Source organism: Malaclemys terrapin, chromosome 2 (genome assembly GCF_027887155.1).
Source record: "Malaclemys terrapin pileata isolate rMalTer1 chromosome 2, rMalTer1.hap1, whole genome shotgun sequence".
NCBI lineage: Eukaryota > Metazoa > Chordata > Testudines > Emydidae > Malaclemys > Malaclemys terrapin.
This window is the reverse complement of record NC_071506.1, coordinates 9,467,233-9,490,836: the sequence shown is the minus strand read 5'-3', so window position 1 is coordinate 9,490,836 and position 23,604 is coordinate 9,467,233. Positions and strand designations below refer to the sequence as shown.

Sequence of the window (23,604 nt, the reverse complement as noted above, 5' to 3'; positions counted from 1 at the left end):
CCTATAAGCTGATTTTTCAGAGTATTAACTATTAGTATAACTTCAACTTCCAGTCATTGGAGCATGTTATACCTGTCTCTGCTAGATTGAAGAGCCCATTATTAAGTATTTTATCCCCAGGTAGACACTTATAGACTGTAATCAAGTCACCCCTTAACCTTTTCTAAACTAAATAGATTGAGTTTGAGTCTGTCATAAGGCACGTTTTGTAATCCTCTAATGTCTAATCCATTCTCATGGCTATTCTTTGAACCTTCTCCAATTTATCAACATCCTTCTTGACTTGTGAACATCAGAAATGGACACAGTATTCCAGCAATAGTCATGCCAGTGCCAAATAGAGGTAAAATAAACTCTCTGCTCCTACTTGAGATTCCCCTGTTTATGCATCAAAGGATTGCATTAGCCCTTTTGGCCACAGCATTGCTCTGGGAGCTCATGTTCAGTTAATTCACCTATATTTTTTCAGAGTCACTGCTTCCCAGGATAGAGTTTCCCTTCCTGTAAATATGACCTACATTCTTCGTTCCTAGATGTATATATTTACATTTGGCCATGTTAAAATGCATATTGTTTGTTTGCACCTATGTTATCAAGCAATCCAGATCACTCTCTAGCCGTGTCGTGTCCTCTTCGTTATTCCTCACTTCCCCCAGTTTTTGTCATCTGCAAACTTTATTAGTGATGATTTTATGTTTGTTCCAGGTCATTGACAAAAATGTTAAATAGTGTAGGGCCAAGAACTGATCCCTGCAGGACCCCATTAGGAACGCACCTAGTCAATAACGATTCCCCATTTACAATTACATTTTGAAACCTATCAGTTAACCAGTTTTTAATCCATTTAATGTGTGCCATGTTAACGATGTCGTTTTGGTTTTTTAATCAAACTGTCATGCAGAACCAAGTAAAATGCCCTACAGAAATCTAAATCTAGTACATCACCACTATTATTTGTATCAATCAAAACTGTAATCTTATTTTTTAAAAAAAGATATCCAGTTAATTTGACAGGATCTATTTTCCGTAAACCCAGGTTGATTGGCGTTATTTATATTACCCACAACATTTGCTTTTTTCCAGGCTTCTGGAATTTCCCCAGTGTTCCAAGACATTTAAAATCAATGTTAACAGTTTAGCAAGCTTCTCAGATAGCTCTTTTTAAAACTCTGGACCTGCAGATTTAGAAATGTCTAACTTCACATCCTCCTGAGAGAGAGAATTTTTTAATAGAGGGTTTCACTTCTCAAAGCCAGGTGTTTTTTCTTCTTCTTCTTTTTCTTCTTGTTTTAAACCAGGAAGATCTTCTTCCTCAATTGTGGGACTGTGGCTTTTTGGGTATCTAGTAAAGTGTTCTTAAACAATTTCCATATATTGTGAGACAGAAGGGCCAGAGAGCAGCAGGGAAGTGGTTCTCTTGGGTTCTGGGTGCGCCCGCCCGTTGCTAAAGGACTCTTCCCTCAGCCTTCGGGGAGGATCCACAAGGTCCAGGAACTCAAATAATTACGGGGGACAACCAAAAATGTAATGGGGCAGGTGTGAATGTCAAAGGATCAAACGAAGGGAACCCGAAGGGGACACCGAGCAGAGAACCCCAAACAGCGCCCACTGCTCCTCAAAGGTGTTAAGGGAGCCAGCGGATGCCACCCAGAGGAACTCCGCCCGGATGCGTGAATGGAGGGAGGACCGGAAATAGGCCCCACTGTCTCAAAGAACCCCCTCAGCCAACATCCTCTCCCTGGTGTTGTAGATGGCAGGAGAGTGGTTCTATTGGGTACTGGGAAGTGGGCGGGCGGAAGCCTGCCCACAGCTAAAGGCCCCTCCCCCAGCTGCGGAGGAGCTACTGAGCCCAGACCTCAACTAAAGTCATGGGACAACGAAGGAAAAAAACGGATGGGTGTGGGGGTCAAAGGGCCATAACTAGGGAACCGGAAGGGGACACCGAGCAGAGAATCTCGGACAGCGCCCACTGCTCCTCAAAAGCGTCCAAGGAGCCAGCGGACGCCGCGCAAAGGAACTGTGCCCGGATACATGAATGGATGAAAGAACGAAAACCGGCCCCACTGTCGCAGCCCCTTCCTTCCCCCCCCCCCCATCCCCCGCCAACATCCTCTCCCTGGTGTTGTAGATGGCAGGAGAGTGGTAGATGGGAGGTATATAAGCCCCAGGATGATTAAGGCCTTATTCCCTGTGGACTGGGGAAAGGTTACTGTAGGTTAATTGGAGCACCTGGGGCCAATTAAGGCCCCGCCAGAGATCTAATAAGCCCCCCCTGCTTCAGTCAGACAGGGAGGAGGGGAAGGAGAGTTGACTAGAGTTGGAGGAGTACTGCTGTTAACCAGAAGACCACAGTACCAGGGGATGGTTACCGGCACAGAGGACCGAGGGAAACGCTACCCAAGGAGAAAGAGGGTAAGCAGCCTGCAAAGCTGAAGGGGCTGGGACCCAGAGTAGGAGGTGGACTGGAGTCCCTTCCCTTCCCCGCTCCTCTCCCTCAAACACCGGGGCACGAGCGGAGCCCACAACGCCCAAGAATAGGGGCAATGGGTGGCACTCTGACCCACCACACTAAGAAAAAGCGTGGGACCCACCACATTAGCGTCGGCCATTTGCCACAATATATTCATGTTTTTATCTGATTTAAATTCTTTCTCTCAGCTGATTTGGCTCATAATTGTTTTCAGTTTTGTGAAATTGGCCCTATTAAAGCACCAAATATATATATTATTGGTCTGGATTTTATTCTGTTTGCACATTATAAATGTGATCAAGTCATGATCATATACCTACACTACCATTGATTTTTTTAGTTCTGTATTTAGTTCCTCTTTATCTGCCATGATGAGTCTAATATCGAATTCCTCTGTGTTGGCACACTTTTTGAGTTAGGAAATGGTCACCTATAATATGTAGAAATTCCCATGATATTTTAGTACTGGCAGCATGAGACCTCCAGTATATGTCACTCAAATTGAAGTCCCCCATGATCATGCAGATTTTTCCCCTATGCATTATAGACAGATGTATGCATATGGTATGATTTAGTGGAATGTAGTGGACACCAATTAATATCCCATCAGATCCCAGTGTCTCAAGTCAGGCCTACAGAAAATGAGTAACACACAGTTTGTGATCACCAATGAAAAGTTTGGTTTAAATGACTTGTCTAGCATCGCACACAACCATGTGGCTGAGTCAGGGATAGAAACCCATACGCCAGTGCACTATTCAACTGCCTGAGACATGAGGCCATTCATTCTCTTCCTGCAATCCCCTGCCTTGTTCACTACACACCTTCCAACTTCTGCAACAAATGCAACAGAAGTTCTACAGACCGCTATATAAGCCTTATTCATCCCCAGAACAGGTCTGTTTGTGCATTGAAGGAGGCCAGAGTCTTTTGGGGGGGAAAATAGTATCTGATCTTATAATTAAAGACTGTATCATTATGCACAAGTGGGACAGCAACTGGCAGCCTTAATTCTGGCATGTACTAACTGTTGGGTGCTTAATGTTGTAACCTTAATAACATTTAATGTAGTTTTTTATATACAATTTCTTGCTTTTTTTAAAAAAAGCAAACTGAAAAAACCCGAAATTCCATCATATGGCATCATATTGACACCTACGTTGGTCATCAGAAGGGTTGGGACCTTTAGTTTCCCCACCCAAATTTCTGCCACTTGAGCTAATAGAGTAACTGATAACAGTAGTAAGTTGTCATTCTCCATATGGACCAGCACTAGAGGGGGATGAGCAACATTTTGCCAGTGGATTTCACAAATATTGGCTGACAGCAGAGGCATGGTAAGACTCAGGAATCTTGGGTTCCAATCCTGTCTCTGGAGCAGGGAAGTGTGTTTGAGGGCCCAGACTCTTCTGAAGTGTGAACCCTTCTGCCATGTCTCCTCCAAATTGTCCCACTCCTCTCCCCTCCCCTGGCACCTTGTTCCAGTCCCATTCTTCTCATGTAGACCGCCCCAGTCTCCTCCTTGCCCCAGTCCCAGTTCCCTCTTCCCAGCTCCTTTTCCAATTTGTCTCCCTCTTCCCCATTGTGGCCCCCAGTGGCCCCCCTCCCTGGTGTCCTAATCCAATCTCAGTATCCCACACCCACCTCCCCTCTGGCTCACTCTCCTACTCTCTTTGCACAGCCAGTCCCAAACTCCCCTAGCTCCTCATCCAATCTCAGGGCTTGTTTGCCCTTCCCCACAGTGTAACTAGCAGGGCAAACCAAAGTGCTGTGCTGTAACTCCTGTGTGGGTCATATGGGTGTGAACTCAAAGTTTCCTAGTTCGTGTTAACATTATCCTCTTCAAACAGGAATATGTTAACACGAACTAGGAACCTTTTAGTTTGCATCCACACAGGGAGTTACATCGCAGCACTTTGGTTTGCATTACTATCCAGACACCCTTAGTCATATAGCCTCAGCCTTTCTCCCCACCCTCTGGTTCATAGTTCCAGGCTTGAGCACCCCACCCTACTCCCATTGTCCCCCTCCACTCCCAATCCCAGTTTACCTCTCCCTACAGGTCTGCCTCTTGTCCTTTCTGTATTCAGATCAGGCATCTTCTTCCTCTAGGCTTCTTGGGCCCAGCAGAGGGGTCAGTGGGAACGCAGGAGAGACTGTCGTCTTTTCTTAGTTCTGGTGCTCAGACCCAACACTGCCTGCAGCTGTTCACAGCTGTAATTGCAGGAAGAGTCCTGCTCAGCCCCAGACAGGACCTGCCCAGTCAGGACAGCATATTCATGGAATTTAACTGCTAACATTTTAAATCTCACAGAGCATATTTTATAACTTGGCCAAATTTGGATGAATTTTCATGGGAAGCAAAAGGCACATCCTAGACTGAAAGGCCACCTCTTGCCAAATTTCAACTTACTGCTCCAAAACATGGAGGCAGTAGAGCTTTTCAAAGAAAAGGTCACCAGAATTTTTAAGCATGGATAAAACAGATTTTTCCTTAACCTCATTCTTGGAAATGGCTGTACCATTTTGGCTGAATTTTTTCAGAAACATTCAGCCTGAGGCAGGCACCCAGCACGGCAAATTTCAGCCCAAACACTTTGGCAAAGTTATGAGCAACTGAAAGAGTGTTTTGTAATAGGAAGGGGCAAGTAACCTTAATAATAGGTGGTGCAACCAGCTCTGCGTACAATAAAAAAGTACCTATCCCCCCACCTCTAAACACAATAGCCATACATTTAAAAATACAGTCCTCCTAAAAGACTAAATCAGCACTTTCTTCTCATGCTTGATGAAAGAAACCCAGAAAACAACTCAATCAAAGATGAATTCATACCCAGGTTATATTCCACCTTTCCCACGAATCCTAGCCTCTGAAGCGCACAGCCCCTAAAGTCTGGTTCATGGGCCTTGCAGCATGTCCTGAGAGTCAGCAAACTCAGGCTATTTGAAACCAGAAGGGAGAATAAGTTCCGAAGTTAAGGGCACCCTCTGTTTTATACTGAGCGGGTTCCAGCTGGAGCTGCTTTTGCCTGCAGATGTGGCAGTCCAGTGCAAGGAAAGAAGCATTCTTGCAAGTAGGTGGCTCCCAGACCTTTTAGAGGTTTGTAGGTCAAAATATAACACCTTACATTTTACCCAAAACCCAATAGCCAGCCAGTGTGTTATCTGTTAAGTATATTGCAGTAGCACCCAGATGCCCCAGTTGGGGATCAGGGCTCTAGCATGCTAGGCATGTTACAAATATACAGCAAAAAGATGATCCATGCTCTGAAGATCTTACAAGTCTGAGATGCAAAACAACAGGTGGACTCAATAAACAGACATGGAGGAGCACAAGGTACAGTGGGATGATTATAATCAGCATGATATGAAGTGGTTGCAACTCGGTAGCTACCTAATGTAGGTTCTGGAGCACTGATATCATGTTCCACCAGGAAGATATACTGCTTAATAACGTCTCCAAATGTAGCTAAGAGTGCTGTTTGTTTTTCTTCCCCCCCCCCCAATAATAGGGCACCTCGATGCAGGAGATAGAATTGAAGATGCCCGTCCAAAGTTATGGTGTGCTTTAGGTGAGGGGAAGGTGATTGTGTTTGATGCATCTACCTGGACTATTCAGCAACACTGTTTTAAAGTGGGCAGCTCTAAACTGGTGAGTGAGACTAGCCTTGTTGTTGTTGTTGTTGTTAATTATTTATATTACCATAGTGCTTAGGAGCCCTGATCATGTATCAGGGACCCTACTGTGCCAGACATTGTACAAATACAGAGCAAAAAGATGGTCCCTGCCCCCAAAGAGCTTACAATCAAAGTATAAAACTAGCTACAACAGATAGATACAGACAGATGGGGGGAGTACAAGGAAACAATGGGACAGTATTCAGAGGGGTGAAATATTGGAACGGCCTTCCGAGGGAAACGGTGGGGGCGACGGACCTGTCTGGTTTTAAGATTAAATTAGATAAGTTTATGGAGGGAATGGTTTAATGGTAAAACATAGTAGTCAAGGAAAACCAAGCAATGGTAGGTAAATAGTATAATGGCTAACAGGGGTCAGGCTGGAGACTCTTGCCTATATGCTCGGGGTCTCACTGATCGCCATATTTGGGGTCGGGAAGGAATTTTCCTCCAGGGCAGATTGGCTGAGCCTCTGGAGGTTTTTCGCCTTCCTCCGCAGCATGGGGCAGGGATCACTAGCAGGAGGGTCTCTGCCGATTGAAGGCACTAAAAACAGGATTGGGGACTTCAACAGCAGAGTCCAGGGAAGGGGTAGGGACGGTTTTATGGCCTGCAGCATGCAGGGGGTCAGACCAGATGATCATAATGGTCCCTTCTGACCTTAAAGTCTATGAGTCTATGAGTATTGGTCAGCGTGATAGGCAGTAGTCTCAGTACACCAGCAGCCTACCAGTAAAGGCATTATGGCAAAGGAGACTTTTAAGGAGGGTTTTGAAGGTGGATAATGAGGTAGCTTTGTGGAGGTTTACAGGGAGCTTCTCTCTAGTGAGGGGCAGCACGAGCAAAAGCACAAATATGTTTGTTTGGATATTTTAAAAGTGGGCAATGGAGGCTGGTATTGTGGGCTGATTGGAAGTGGGAATTAACCTCCTGAGGTCCCTTCCAACCCTGATACTCTGAATCTATGATAGTGAATGAGAGGTGATGGGTAGGGATAGGCTGGGAAGGGCCTTTAAAGAGAAGACAAACCGCTTATGTATGAGGTGATAGAGAAGAGGGAGCCAGTGGAGGAAGCCGTAAGAGAGAGAACATGGTCAAAGCGACAAGCTAGGAGAATGATCTTCACAGCAGCATTCTGAATGGGTCTGAGTGGGGCAAGACTGCATGGTCAAGTCCAGAGAGAAGGAAGTTGAAGTAATATAGATGTGAGATATTGAGAGCCTGGATGAGCGTTTTAGCTGTGTACATGGTTAGGAAAGGCTGCGTCTTAGAGATGTTATGCAGAAGGAGACGTCAGGATTTAGACATAGCCTGGGCATGAGGACCTAGAGAGAAGTCAGAGTTGAAGAAGACACCCTGGCTACGAGCCTGTGTGACAGGCTGAAAGAAGGGGAGGGGAGGGGGTGTTCGCAGTGATTGAGAAAGGGGTGGGGAGGAGAAGATTAGGAGCTCTGTTTTGAGTCATGTTGATCTTGAGCTGTTGGCTAGACATCCCTGAGGAGATGTCAGCGAGACAGGTCAAGATTTTAGTTTGGAAAGGAGACAGGTCTGGGGTAAAGAGGTAGATGTGTAAATCATCAGCATAAAGTCAGTAGTTGAGTTTGAGTTTCTGGATGAGGTTACCCCGAGATAAGGTACAGAGGGAGAAGAGAAGAGGACCAAGGACAGAAAGGGGGAGGGGGTGATGAGGAGAATCCTTAGAAGGACACGCTGAAGGAGCGTGTTGAGAGGTGAGGAGAGTGTCACGGAAGCCAAGGAAGGACAAGATTTCATGAAGAGGAGCATGGTTGATTGTGTCAAAGGTGGCTGACAGGCCAAGGAGGATGAGAATGGCATTCTAGTTCTGAGCTTTGTCTTGGAAAAGATTATTAGAGACTTTGGCAAGCAGGTTCAGTGGTGTGCAAAGGGCAGAACCCTGATTGGAGAGGGTCTAGGATGGAATTGGAGGAGAGGAACTCCAGATTATAAACAGTGCATTCAGCAATCTTACAGATGAAAGGAAGAAGGGAGATACAGTGGGCTCAAGGGTGGGCTTTTTAAAATAATAGAGACTAGATCATTGCTTGTATTGTGAGGGGAAAGAGCCAGAGGCTAGCGCAAGGTTAAGGAGAAGAGTAAGGGACGGGAAGAGAGTAGGTGGAGAGAGAAGTGGAGGCAAGAGGTGGAGTGGGTTTGAGGAGTGAGTCAAACATGGCAAAAAGACAGCTGAGCTTGCAGGCATGGTACTCAGTTAAGTTGGAGAAGTAGAGCTGTTTAACTGTAACAATGGTTTTCAACCCATCGTCTGCAGACCCCTGGAGGTCCGCAAACTATGCCTAAGATTTCCAAAGGGGTCTGTGCCTCTATTCAAGATTTGTAGGGGTCTTCAAATGAAAAAAGGTTGAAAACCACTGAACTAGGAAGATGGGAGAAGTGAAGGAGAAGAGAACAAATATAGAGTTGAGGAAGGCAGCCGGGTCATGGGATTTCCATCAGAGACGCTCCGCAGTGCGAGACCAGGAGCAGAGGAAGCAGATGTTGAGGATAAGCCAGGGCTGGGGTGTTGGCAGGGTGGAAACTGGGAGGGGGCAAAAGAGTTGAAACTGGAGGAGAGTGAAGCTTGGAGGGAATCAACAACTATCACTGGAACTAAAGTAAGAGAGGGCTGAGAGCAGACAAGAAGTCATCAATGCTGACGGGCTGCAAGACACAGAAAGGCTGCCTGGGGAGCTGATGGGCGATGTGGAAAGAAACCAGGCGATGGTCTGAGAGGGGGAACTCCTCAATAGAGAGACTAGAGAGAGCATTGCTTGGTGAAGACCAAGTCAAGCGAAGAGCCCTCGTGACTGGGAGAGTTGATTCAGAACTGCCGATCAAAGGAAGAGGTGAGGTACAGCTAAGAGGTCATGTGAGTCATCAGCATAGAATTTGACATCACCAAGGATGAGTGGGAGGTAGCAAGGAGAGGAAGAGAGAGCGTCAGGAAACTGAATCGAAAGGAAGGATGATGCAAGGAGTTGGGTGAATGGTAAATGACAGCAGCGTGAAGCGGGCAGAGAAGGTGCAGATGCATTGCTCTTCAAAAGAAAGGAAAGCCTGGGAATGGGGAGATGGAAGGGGCCGAAACCTGCAAGAATGGGAGAGGAGAAGCACACCGCAGTCTGACCAAGGATGGTGTGTGTGTGAAAAGAGAAGAGGCCTCCCTCAGAAAGGACAGGTGCAGAGGCAGTGTCTGATGAAGGGATCCAGGAGCTGGAGGGGAGCGAGTTATTAAGAGGTTGTGAATGGCTGAGATCTTTTGAGAGATGGAGTGGGTATTAATGTGGGAAATAAGAAGTACATTATTTCAGAACATCCTGAGTTTAAAATACTGCTGCTGCTATTTCTAGTTCAAAAATTAAATGAATGTTTCACTTCTTCTAATTGAAGAGAGAAATACATTTTCTACAAATGGAAGAGCGTCTCTGTTATGTAGGAAAGAAATGTGTAATACTTTGAGTTTCTGTAGTGTTTTTCATCTGAAGATCTCAGAGTTTTACATTATATTTTAAGCCCCAGACCACTCCTTTGAGATAGGTATCAGTAAGTATTATTAAGCCTACTTCTTTGAAGGATAAACTGAGCCAAAGCGATGACATCACTTCTCTTCAGTTATACAGCCTTGTAGTGACAGAGCCAAGAAAGAACTGAGGAATCTTGATTCTTGCTCTGACTTTAGCCACTAGAAAAACTCTCTTTGTATAACACGGTGGCTCACAACCAGGGGTACGTATACCTCTGGGGATTCGCAGAGGTCTTCCAGGGGTACATCAACTCATCTAGTTATTTGCCTAGTTTTACAACAGGCTACATAAAAAGCACTAGCAAAGTCGGTACAAACTAAAATTTCCTACAGACAATGGATTGTTTATATTGTTCTATATACTATAGACTGAAATGTAAGTACAATATTTATATTCCAAGTCATTTATTTTATAATTATGGTAAAAATGACAGTCAGCAATTTTTCAGTAATAGCATGCTGTGACACTTCTGTATTTTTATGTCTGATTTTGTAAGCAAGTAGTTTTTAAATGAGGTGAAATTTGGGGATATGCAAGACAAATCAGACTCTTGAAGGGGGTACAGTAGTCTGGAAAGGTTGAGAACCACTGGTATAACATGTTTGTGTACTTCTTTCAAGAGTGATAACCTTCTGTACTGAACTTTTAAAAGAAATCTTGCACTTTTTTTCCCTCTAGACTTGCATGGTAATGGTAGAGCAGAGCCAAGTATGGATCGGTTCTCAAGATGCCATTATTTACATAATCAACACCCATAGTATGTCTTGCAATAAGCAACTAAATGACCACCGCTCTCATGTTATGGACATCATTGTAGAGAACAGGAACAGTGTATCCAGGTAAATTTGATTACAAAGTTCCATTTTTTAAATATACATACCAGCTAACGTGGGAGGCATTCTTGGTACGAGAGCTTCTGAAGCTGGACAAATGTGTAATATTAGAGAGAATTTTAAACAAGATAATGTGTTTTTTTCCTCTAATCGCTAATCAACATCTAGACTAAATTTAACCTTAAGAGAAATCATGCAATTATATGTAAGGGTCCATATAAAACAGTCAACTACAAGATACTATATTTAACCTTCTATATAGGCAGCCCAATGTAGCTGATGTGATCAGTTTCACAATGACACCTTATTTCCAAAATAGTTCTGCTTTCCTGAGACAGAGATGAGACCAAAGGGGAGTTGCAGGCAACCAGTGATAGAGGCACACCGAAGCCTCTTAAAGAACATTCCATTTTTGCTTTGTCCACACAATAGATTCATCATACTTTTACAACCCAGTTCTGGCTTTATTTTTCTTTGTACAAAAGTGAACGGAACAAGAAAAATAAGTTCAAATACATCGTATGATTCTTTTTAAAATTAACAATGCAGAAGTGCACATGCCAAACCTCACTTCTGCTGCCAAAGCCACCCTCTGCCTGCCACCTGCTGTGAGTCCCTTCCAGCGTGCTGCCCTGGCGCTTGGGAACTACTCCTGTGTTACTGTCCTATAGACTTTAATGCACACTCCGTTGTGGCTCATTGATGTATTTTAATCTAATATTTCTACTCCTTTTGGAAGTAAAGATCTCGGCTTTGACTTGGCATTAACGTTTGTTGTGGTGGGAGATCTATAACAACATGCTATTTTTAATTTTGCTTTTTTACGTCAACAGCGAAGCATATTCATGCAGTTTAGATGGGACAGTGATTGCTTGGAACATTAGCACTTTGAAAGTAAACCGTAGACTTCAACTGCCCTGCAAAGATCTTTTTTCTGTCAAACTCCATGACAACCGTCTTTGGTGCTGTAAGTTCTTCATGCCTCAGATATTGGAATTTTTTTTAAATAAGTTTTTGCATGTTATGTCACTTTAATGTAAAGAACAGTATAATTTCATATTTTCATGTACAATTTTTATTTTTGTATGATTAACCAGTTCTCTTCATCCAGCCATCTCCATTCAGGCTGTTTAAATAGCATAGAGTAAGCCTATTGAGTTTGTTTGGATTATTGTTGTGCTTTAAATTAAACATTTTGCCTGGTCAGGGTCTTACAGATATTCTCTTGTGATAGCAAGCAGTCCCACATAGGACAAAATTGCTGGGTTACTGCATGGGAGGATGTGAGCTGCCTTTGGATGGCCATGTCTCATCTGATTGAACAGGGATGTTGCATTCACTGCAGGATGTGACATCTAGAAGCATCAGGCTTTGTCTGGTCTCACCCAAAGATGCCTGTAAATTGGCATGGGAACTCTTAAAAGAGAAGTTCTTTTAAGTCTATGGGGTCTAGCGGTAATAGTATCGGAAGTTGTGGATCTGTGTTTGAGCCACCTGTTATGGCACAGGTCCAACTTGATAGTCTCAGCTGTAACCTTTAACTACTTCCAAGTGTTCTGCCATCCTGTGTGTAGGAGCTGAATAGGATATGCTAAGGTTTCAGTGCCAGAATAAAAGGTCATCAATAAGGCATCTTTTCCAAGTACAGGTTGGTTCAAGAAACCTAAGGCTTATCCACCCAACATTGCTTTAATGCTCAATGCTACCAGAGACCTAGGATCCACTGTATATCAAGTATGCACATCGAGTGACGAAAAAGTTACTAAAGACTATGGGTAAAATCCTGGCCCGATGTGCGGTCAGTAGTAACACTCCCATTATTTTCATTGGGGCCAGAAATCCACCCTACAACTTCTGTAGTACAGAAAATCTCTGTCCTAGATCTATAGCAGCAAATACTTATGCATGCTGAGAACCAAATAGTATATGAAAATTTAAGCACGTTCTCTTTTCCTCTTCTGTTAGCACCTAGAGTACCAACAGGCATGCTTGTAATTGCAGAATAGATATAAGAACGTACACTGTGAGAAGTCAATTGTGAATAGAGAATACCATGTATAGTTTTCTCTGTGGGTTTTAGGAAAGATACTACTGGTGACCCCATAGTTCTGCATGTACACATTTACTCCTGCCTAGCTTTCCACGGTTTTGTTGGGAAATAAAACGTCAGTACTTCGACTATTAACCTCATATTTTTACTATTGAAGGTACCGGAAGTGGTATACTCGTAGCGACAACTAATGGGTCTCCTCGGCAAGAAATGAAAATTGAAGAGAATCCGAAGGATGTTTGTTCGTATTTTCGCTGTTTCCAGCTGTTTCCTGAGGTATTAAATTTAGGCTGGTAATTTGTCTTGTAGGAAGTCTCTGCTTTATAAACAGTGCTGTACAATTATTTCTTAGGCTATGTGTGTGAGTACACTGGTAAGATTGGTCAGATTCTTTCTGTGCTTTAGGGGGACCAAGTATGGACGTCATGTTCAGGAAGTAGTGACCTGTCTATTTGGAATGCAACAGATCTCTCCAGAACGCCTCAAAAGATTCATCTTCAAGACTGTTCTGAGATTACCTGTATGATAAAAGTAAAAAATCAGGTAGAATACATTCTGTTAATTTAATATTTTTATTTGTTGCCCATTTCCTAGGTGTAATGCAGTTTGTGTTTACAGCACTGTCATCAGTTGAGTTGTTTTATTGTGGGCTTGCCACGCACATTGGTCTGAGACATGAGTAGCCCTGAGCTAATAGCAGCCCAACCTAATTGGCCATCTAGTATTCAAACATACAAGCAAGGCCAGAAGCCTCATCCATGATTAAATGCATGATGACTTTATTAGTCACTGACCTTTTCACTAAATAGTATGAACTAAAGATTAGGTCCCCTGACATTTAATGCCTTATGCTCCAATGATAAAGCCCAAGAAAAGACTGGTGGAAAAATAATAAATGCTGATTAGCTGGCCTGTGTCTGGAAGATGGTCTCTTCCTATCTAATAATCATGTGCCCACCCTAACAGGGTTAAAGGACCCAAGCAGTTCCCCATGTCACCATCTTCTGGGAGTGTCACTCAGCCCTCTCAGTCACAATATACCAGTCACTTTCAGAGGTCTGCGGCTGCTGCGACTGAGGGCACCATTTGGTCAGGGGCAAAGGTCATTTCCATAAATAACAGCAAAAATATTCCACAATGAGATGCTGACAGCAACTCCAGACCCTTCTGAAATAATCCCAGTCGGACTCCCCAGCCCGTCTCCCCCGAAATGTACAATCACTTCAGAATCAACTCCCTGTGGAGTTGGGAAGCTACTCTGCCACTGGGGCTAGGTTGGTGAGCCAGGACCTAACAGGAAAACAGAGAAAGGTGCCATAGAAACAGAACCCCACAAGCTCTGGGATACCCCCAACCAGCCTGTAAATTAAAGGATTACTCAGAAACCCAGAGCCCTCTTCTGCTCCATCTGCAGCATCATCCCTCTTCCCCTCCACTCATTCAAAGCCCAGTAACACTGTACGTAACATTATTGTCCAACTCCCTTATACAAAAAAGGAAAAATCAGCAAACGTTCCTGAGCTTCCCACCTCCCCAGTTTGAACATTCAATACTCCTGTCTTTAAGCCTGCCAGCGATGCAGCAACTTGGCTCTTTCTCCCCTAGGATAGGACGGAGCCAGTGGTCAGAGCTATAATACCCACATATCCCTGCTGTAAAAACGAAACAGCATTTACTGGAGTTGCCAGGCTGGGTCAGACTGGAGTGGCTGCCTGGCAACGACGGAAGATGATAGTGTGACAGCTGTCTGCTACAGGCTTACTTCTAAATTCATTTAATTAAAATCAGACCATTTACTATATGATTTCCTTATTTTAGCAAGGAAGCAAAAACAAAGAATTTTGCCCATTTTGTCATTCTTAAATATGCTTCTTTCTAGTTACCAACCCTTATTAAAAACGTAATAGTGGCTATACATCCTGTATAGAAACCTACAAACCATTGGCTCGAACAAGTAGCTTTGAGAGATCTTGGGTATTACCGTTTTCAAACCTGACCAGAGTACCACTGACTGTATCTTTGGGGGCACATAAAACAACTCCTTTGCTGAAACCGCTTACGCTGTATCTTCGAACAGAAGTGGAATGTAATGCATTAAAAATTGTTTCTGACTTTCAGATCTGGATTGGCAGCAGAGGAATATCCCAGGGCAAAACCAGGGGAAAGATCTACGTGATAGATGCTGAAAAGAAAACTGTGGAGAAGGAGTTGGTGGGCCATGCTGATACAGTGAAGGCACTGTGCTCTGCAGAGGACAGATATGTTCTTAGTGGTTCTGGAAGGGAAGAAGGGAAGATTGCTATTTGGAAAGTTGAATAGATTTAACTTTTCCAAGTGTGTGCAAATACCATTGTTGGAAAACTTACCAGTTTGGATTTTGTTACTCCAACTTCACCCTTCAGATGTCGTTAACAATGCATCAGTGTTATTTTTAATTTATTAGTATAATTATTTCAGTGGTAACTACATTATTGTAGTATATAGAAACAAAAGGGAATTTCTGTTTGCACTCTGTCATGATCAGCCACCACCTGCACACTCAGTGAGGAACTGGAAGACTGAGTAGAGAAATCACTAGATTTTTAAACCTCGGCGATTACATTTTACAAACATTGTCATGAAAGGTCAAGATTATGGGCCAAGTTCTTTGCTAGGGTAAATTGACTTCAATGAAGTTGAACCAGCAGAGAGTATTGCTCAATAATTCAGTTTGAGCTAGTTCTTAAAGATACTTATATGTATCATCCTACAAAATAATAATTTTGATATCTTGACAGCTGGGAATGTTCGTTTGGAAAAATATTAAATGTGACTGATTCATCATGGGTGATAGAATTACTGTCAATTCAAAGTATCTTTCTAAACTGGCAGCCCGATTAACACAAGGATGACTTTCCATTCCCGCTGTATCTATATTTATGGTGCATTATTTAAAATGCTGACTTTCCCTAATAGCACTTGTAGTCTGCTGGTGTGCCAAGAGACTTGGATATTTCCAGTTACGGCAACTTGAAGAAGTAAGCATTCCTTTAAAAAACGAGCGGCGAATATTTGGGATCTGCCAAGTTCTTAGGAATGGAACCATTGCTGTGGTAATTCTGTCTTTGGCAAATTTAATTTCAATATATTATATGCTTGCTAGTGGCAGCACCATTGGTTGGAGCTATGCAAACAAACCTCACCCCAATATCACGCCATTAACTGGGACTGCCCAGATAGCTTAGACTGTTATGACTTCTTGGCCCCAAAGACCCTCCATAATTTAGATTTGTGTATGGCCTTGAACTCTAGCCAATGGGGAAGTGCCTTGCAAATCATAAAAAAATCTACTGTTTATCTACAATTAAGGCTGATTTGGCAGAAAAAATATATATTTTGTCCATACTTGTCTCCCGGAGCCATAGAGGCTAACATGTTTTGGGACTGTCCCAGGATACAATCCTTTTGGCTACAAGAAGGCCGGAGGATTAATATGATATTGGATACCTCCATAAAAATTACTTCCAAGAGCTGTGTTTTGGGATATAGCCCATTATCTTGGAAACATCCCAGCTTCACAGAATGCTTGGCTCTCCAGAGCACTGCTCGTAGACAAATGACTGATGCTGCTCCACTGGAAGAGCAGACTGCACAGACTTTGCTGACCTGGCAGCTAATGAGCGGGTAATGTTTTGGAGAGGAGGGACCTCAGACAAATTTGAAAAGATTTGGTCTGACTTTTTAGAAACCCGATGGAAACTGAGCGGTTGTTCTTCTTTCCAATCCCTGCCCCCGTCCTGCCTTTCCTTTCCCTCCCCTTCCACTCCTTTACCTTTTTGTTCTTTTTGTCTTTTTGCTTTTGTTGCCCCCCCCCCCTTATTTTGGGAGGGGAGAGGGGGCGACAAGTTCAATAAAGTATAAATAGAGAAATAAAACATAAAAAAGACTGCCATTATTTAGCTCAGAACATAACTAAGAAAATAATTCAACTTAATTTTAAGTTACATGAAGGCACCATGCTATCACGTAGATCATTCAAAATAATTGAAAGTAAATGCCATTGTACTGTGGTCTGGTGTTCCATTTGGCTTATGCTTCCTAGTCATTTCCTTTCAGGAAATCTGTGAGAGTTGGAGAACTATACATATGTGCAGAAGAGTTGTCTATATCAATGCAGGATAAAGTGGAATATATCATTTCTATAAAATACTGTAAATAGAAAATCAGCTGCTACTTTTTTTGTTAACATATATAACCTATAGTAGTGCAGGGCTAATAGAAATACTGTTATAGAAACTATTGATAATCTCTGTGTTAAGTCTTTCAGTCTGGGTATTTGAGGATAGCTGAACTTCTCTCTTGTCATTTGTTCAGTCACTGAAAAAACGAATATGAGAAACAGAATATTAAACACTATTGCAATTCTAGCCTCTCTTTGTAACTTGTTTTTATTTCCATGTAATTCAACACACCACAAGGACCTAAATTTACAGTCATGGCCAGCATCTGCTGGGTGTAGCAGAGATAAGGCTGCGGCTGTCGGATACTAGGACTGTCTCTATACAATGTTCTGCTTGCAGGGCCAGCTCTGGCTTTTTTGCCGCCCCAGGCAAAAAAGCCACGCGCGCCCCCTCCAGAGCGCCGGGCGGAGGGCGGAGAGCCCGGCTGGGCCTCCACTCTCCCTGGCGGCCAGAGCGCCGGGGGGAGGGTGGAGAGCCCGTCCGGGGCCCCGCTCTGCCCGGCCGGCCGGAGCACTGGTGGGAGGGTGGCGAGCCAGCCAGGGCTCCGCTCTCTCCCCGGCGGACAGAGCGCTGCGGGGAGGGCGGCGAGCCCAGTCACGGCCCCGCTCTCGGGCCGGAGCGCCACCCCCCTCCAGGTGCCGCCCCAAGCACATGCTTGGTGGGCTGGTGCCTGGAGCTGGCCCTGTCTGCTTGGTTCTATTCCAGGCTGAAGGCTGCTTTACTCTCCGCTGGCTGGCTATGGTTGACTATAACTGCTAAGCTTACCTTATCCCTGACGTGCCTCCTATGCCAGGGACTAAAACACGTTGTGAAGGAGCTGGCTATCCTGGCTTTATCTTATCTGGGGATTCTCCCATCCCATGGAAGTTCTAAGTTGGGGGATCCAATAGCTCCCTAGCCACTAGGCCCCAAGTTTTATATGACCTGCTCTGTTCTATCTTTGCTTTAATACCACATCCACCAGCATGGTATATGTACACCAGTGTGACACCTGCTATGCTTTCCCCTCACTCTAGAGAGCCAGGACCTATGATGTCAGCAGAAACGTCTGGGCGAAGAGCTGGCAATGACAAAGTTAGCTACTGTACTGCTCAACCATGTTACTTCATCTGGTCATCCGTTCGTAACTGCCTTTGTTGTCGCTCTCACAAAGCATTTTATAATTAGCTTGCCTTATCAGTGGGCTTTCAGTGCACCAGGAATGAGCTCTCATCCTGGCAGTGATGCCCTCTGTGATGTTGGGCAAGTGTTTGCCTCTGTTCCCCAAGTATAAAATGGCAGAACAGTACAGTTCCCCTTCTGACACCAGTGTGGCCCCACTACAGAGAAGCAGCAGATGTTCTGGGCCTTGCAGTTCTGCTCTCCAGGGAAGGAGACATTAGTGAGAGAGTCTGGATATACTCTAAGTGCAACTTGCTTTATTTGCGCACACACACACACACACACACACACAACAGTCCTGAAATGAAAATGGTCAAACAGCAGGTGGGGCAATCCTGCCATGAATCTCAGCTCAGCACCAATGTGTGGTTTCCCTGGAGCAAACCTGCCTCAAGAACTGACTCTAAGCAGAGCCCCAGAGAGAGAGTGCAGACTCTCCTGCTGCTTTCTCAGTGCCCTGTCTCATAAAGCTTCCTCTACACACAACTTTGCATAACTCAAAACTAACAACACCACAGCATATCTTCCCAAGAGTGGAAACTTGCTCACACGTCACAAAAAAGAACTTTAACAGGGAATGTAACAGTGCAGCCTAGTGCCACCTGCCATAATACTCAGGAATTCCTAGGTCCCAATCCTGTGCTCATACATACTTCCTCTGTGGTAGTATTAAGTATGTTCTCTAAGCCAGTATGACAACATGATCACCTGCCCTCCATGACTAATGCCAAGTTTATTGATCTAGTCTCCTTTATAAGATCTGTATTTCTGTGTATAGCCATGTCTCCCATTAATGTCCCCTGATAATGTTAATACCCAGTTCTCTTGATCTTTCCTATTAGGTCCTTTTTCCTCCAACCTTTCCTCAGTTTTGCTTGTCTGCCTTTGAGGTTACTCACTACTTTTTCTCTTTTTTAATAACCTGGATCCAGATCCTCATCTGGTGTAAATCAAGATAGCGCTAAAGGCAATCAGTGGAGCTAGGCTGATTTCTATCAGGTGAGGATCTGGCCCATGGTGTTGAAAACTGAGTGCAGTGTTCCAGGGATCGAGAAAGTAACGAAAGGCAAGTAGGGGTGGAGAATTCCCTTGCTTATTGGAGCATCCATGTGACTCTTATTAATATGACCCAATATAACATGCCTTTATTTTGCTATAGTATTGACTCTTATTCAGTATTCTCACGCTCACCCCCAGATCCTTCCCTGTGCAGCCTGTATTGTGTGTCATTTCAGTCCTTCCTGCATAAAAGTCCTGCTGGATCTTCTTCAGCAGATTTCAGCTCGCTTCTGAAACTTACCAGAGTGAATTGTATTTTAATCGTGTGTTCTTTAAACCATTTACAATCTCTCTTAGCTTCAGGACAGCCACAACTTGCATTATTATAGTTTCCTTTCAGCCTCCAGTGAGGATGAGGAATAGCACTGGACCCAGGAACCAATCCCCCCCTTCCTCCTCCCGATACCTCTACTCAACTTGACACTAATCAGGAATATTTACACTCTAGTCCAGCCCCGTGTCTCCATTCTACCACATATATAGGTTGAGTAAGCACATCAGAAACTACCCACCTCCACCATCCTGCAATCACCTGCACTGTCGCTGGACGTCTGACTGACTTCTGTGGCTACACGTATGGTAGATTCAATCCTGGTAGTACCCAGGTTCATTCTCCACCAATGCTGTTTGTGGAACGATGTCGAATGCTTCCTTGAAGGCCGCAGCATTGCCTCTTCGGTGCTCTTTTATCCCTTTGAAAAAAATAACTTGGTCCAGATCCTTAGCTGATGTAAATTGGTGCAGGTCTATTGAGGTAAAAACCAATATACGCCAACCCAGGAACTTTTAGCTTCTATTGGGTGCTGCCACCTTGGTGGTGGTTCATTGTCCCATTGGCCTTCAGGTGCTCCCAAGGTCACTGCTTTCTCAGCTCTTGCTGGTTTCCAGGAAAGGAGGTTAGACTGCATTTTAATTCCCCAAGCCCCCTTTTTCTTTCTTCCTTCTGCCTCAAAAACAGGACTGTCCGGCCTGATTCTGAATGGAGCACACTCCTATAGAAGTCCGTGGAAGCTGCAGGCACTCGGCCCTTTTAAGAACCAGGTCGTTTTTCCGTTTGTGATCTCACCGTCCATCAGGTGCTCTCAGCTTGAAAGGCCAGTGGTCCCACTACAGCTAGGTCTTTAGCACTCTCACCTGAATTTCACAGTCTTAGCCTGGATATATTTATCTCAGTATCTGACTACTTTTCTGTTTTCTTGTTCCAGTGACATTCTAATAGTATCTTGCTTTGTGCACCTAGGGCAATGCAAGCCCAGCGCTTGGGGGATCTCTTACATACCTGTAGTTATTTAACGTATGCAGTGTTGTTGCTGTGTCAGTCCCAGATATTAGTGTGACAAGGTGGGGGAGGTCATAGCTTTTACTGGACCAACTTCTCTTGGTGAGAGAAACAAGCTTTTGAGCTTACACAGAGCTCTTCTTCAGGTCTGGGAAACTCAATCAGCGTGTCACAGCTAAAAACAAGGTGGAACAGATTGTTTAGCACACATAGTTAACTTTCTGTTTTCCTTGCGGCGCTTCATGCTCTTGTAACCGACTGGTGAGTGTGTTACACAAAATGCCAAGATCGCAGCCACGTAAGTGGGTAGGTGGGCTCATCTTGGATTCAAACTGGTGTGGGTCTCAGCTGCTTGGGATGAACTTCCTGTGAGCAGAGGATATATGTAAGTGTCACTCGATCCTTCTGTGCCCAATCTGCAGAGGCCACGAGTCTGTTAAAGTCCAGAGCTGCAGAGACATGGTATTTTAGCGCAGGCTGTAACAGCTCATGCTCACAGCTCTGGAGAATCCCCCGTCAGTGCCTGGTGTGTCAGCTAACATGTAGGCCATCACATAAGAGCTTAGTGACACTCTGGTCTGCTGGCTTCTTGGGTAGCTCCATGGTGGGAATCAGTGAATTTGTTTGAGCTGAGTGTACCCGTTTCAAAAGTGATTCTAAAAACCATTGCATTCAGAAGTATCAATGCTAAGGGAAAAATACTGAGCTGCTGCTTAATGCCGTGTTTTTAAGCAGCGGGTACTTAAGAGCAAGTGATAGATGCAGGGAAAATGAAATTTCATGTCTCATTTGGCTCCAGTGTATAAGACACTAATTTTCTTTGTCTAAAAAAAATACGATTCATTTCTCGACACAGTCAGCAGAGGGCACCATTGACTTAACTAAATAGAACTCAACACGTGGAGAGAAAATTCAAAGCCTTTTGCAAGGACCCAACGCTCAAGATCAGATTGAAAGGTAGGCCCCTGCTACCCAGGAGTTCTGCAAGCTAGCTGGTGGGAACATTTATGCCCTGATTTTTCCATTGACTTGTACCTTTTGTTGCACTTACTCATGTGCAAAGTAAGTGCAACAAAAGGTACAAGTCCAATGGAAAAACCAGGGCATAAATGTTCCTACCAGATAACTTGCAGAACTGGATAACAAGGGCCTACCTTGCAAAGTCAATGTAAACGGACCATTCTAATGTGGTAGCATTTTGCATTCATCATTTGCACCCATAAAAGCCGGATTAATTTAGAGCAGCGCTCACTATTCAAAAATATAAAGACAGGGCCCTTTGAGGGTAGGCAGCTGTTTTAGGTAAGCAGGTGCATCACATGCTACATTTTAAAATGATTCACTCCTGGAAGTAGAAGCCAGCAGAAACAGTTCTTGACTGGGGAGGTGAATCTAGGCCAAAGTAATTCATTTTCATTACTGGGACACACACTGGGCAAGATGATGTTCAAGTCATTCGTGATGGACTGCAGATTCCCAGGTCTGCTCGAGTAAGGGCCCCTCCCGTAGCCCAGAGCAAACCCAATCAGCTAGAGAAGCTCCTGGGCTTTGCTGAAATACCATACTGCCGGGGGAGTTCTGCACCAAAAAGTTAAAAACTCTGTGCACAATATTTTAAAATTCTGAACAAATATGTATGTTTTGTCAAAATAACGCTATATAATCATGTCCGTTTCAGTTATTTTATAATTTATTTCAAAATATCTCTCAGCAACTAGGTTGGAAACAATACAGACAGACACAAAAATTCCCCCAGCAGTAGAGAGGTAAGGAAACCCCTATGACAATCCAGTTCCTGTTTCTCTGCCCCTTCCCCCCAGAACCCAGCTGTGGGGCACCTCCCCAGCTTAGATACTTGCATGCACCCCCTACCTCCCCCAGAGCCCAGCTGTGGGGCACCTCCCCAGCCCAGATACTTGCATGCACCCCCTACCTCCCCCAGAGCCCAGCTGTGGGGCACCTCCCCAGCCCAGATACTTGCATGCACCCCCTACCTCCCCCAGAGCCCAGCTGTGGGGCACCCCCCATCCCAGACATCCACGCCCCCTTCCTCCCCCAGAGCCTAGCCATGAGGCACCCCTCCATCCCAGACGTCCATGCCCCCTACCTCCCCCAGAGCCTAGGCATGGGGCACCCCTCCATCCCAGACACCCATGCCCCCTACCTCCCCCGAAGCCCAGCTGTGGGGCACCCTCCAGCCCAGACACTCACACCCCATCCCCCCAGAGCCCAGCATCCAGAAGGCAAAACAGCCTGAAGCTAGGGCCCGTGGGTATGGAGTTTCTGGCCCAGTTTCCTTTCCTCAGGGCGTGCTGGGTTCTGCAGCTCTTGGGAACCCTCCAGCTCCCTCCGCCTCCCACCAGCAGTGTCTTCTATTTGCAAGCTGGGCTCTTCTGGGTCCAGCGCCCCCTAGTAGCAGCCAGCAGTGCTGCAGCCCATTTCTGCAGGAGGAAAAAGAAATTCTGAGCATAATTTCTGCACCAATCTTGCATTGGCAATGGCAGATAATTCTCCTAGGCATAACTACCAGCAGCAGAGGAAATAGGAGTTGCTTTAGCTCCATCCACAGTAGCTCCTTCTGGGAACCCAGCAGGTCTGTTCACTTCAGCACCATTTGCTGCTTTTCACTTCCCCCCTGAGGTCAGTCAAAGTGCCTCATTTATTTCTGCTGCGCTCCATAGAAGCCTGGGGATTTACACCAGCAATGAACTTGGCCCAAAGGGCAATTACAGTCACAAGTGCCGTTGTGTCAAAGTGGCACCTTCTTGCCTCTCAGCTGGGCTTCCTGTGAGCGGCCAGTCAGCTCACGGCTCAGAGAAAGGTTTCAGAGTGGTAGCCGTGTTAGTCTGGAGCCGCAAAAAGAATAAATGGACACAAAGCAGACGTCAAGAATTATAATGCCGCCATTCTTGCTGGCTGTAAAGCACGTGTGTAACCCACACGCCTCCTGGGTGTGGTGTTCTGGCCCATGTAGTGGCACTGAGAGCTAAGGCTGTAGCACAAATGCATTAATTGCTTTCTCTAACAGCCAGGTGCCCTTTAGTTCACGCTGTAGCGGCTCATGCACTAAGCTCCAGAGGTCCCCGGTTGGCTCCTGCCTGCCAGCGACTGGGGTCTGCTGTTGGTGTTACAGGAGGTTGCAGTGCCATGGGATGCTCTGTTAGCCCCCCTCCCCCCCCCCCCCCCGCTGACCTCATGGGCCCTCCCAGGGCTCGAAAGGGGGGAGAGCAGGTGTGCATCACAGCCTAGGCCACTGTGCTCACTGCTTCTGGGCCCACCTGGGGAAATATGCACCGCTGCTGCCTCCTCGGG

At 45.0% G+C, this 23,604-nt stretch overlaps 1 protein-coding gene across 1 annotated transcript in view; it reads left to right on the top strand.

Moving 5' to 3' along the window:
• DENND3 (DENN domain containing 3) overlaps positions 1-16,979 on the top strand; it is an 88,415-nt gene extending 71,436 nt beyond the window's left edge. The window contains 6 exon segments of the mRNA XM_054020256.1: positions 5,983-6,122; positions 10,369-10,529; positions 11,357-11,490; positions 12,731-12,849; positions 12,979-13,116; positions 14,692-16,979. Of these exon segments, the coding sequence (XP_053876231.1) occupies positions 5,983-6,122; positions 10,369-10,529; positions 11,357-11,490; positions 12,731-12,849; positions 12,979-13,116; positions 14,692-14,892 (893 nt within the window). The 3' untranslated portion in view covers positions 14,893-16,979.
• Positions 16,980-23,604: the final 6,625 nt, after the last annotated feature.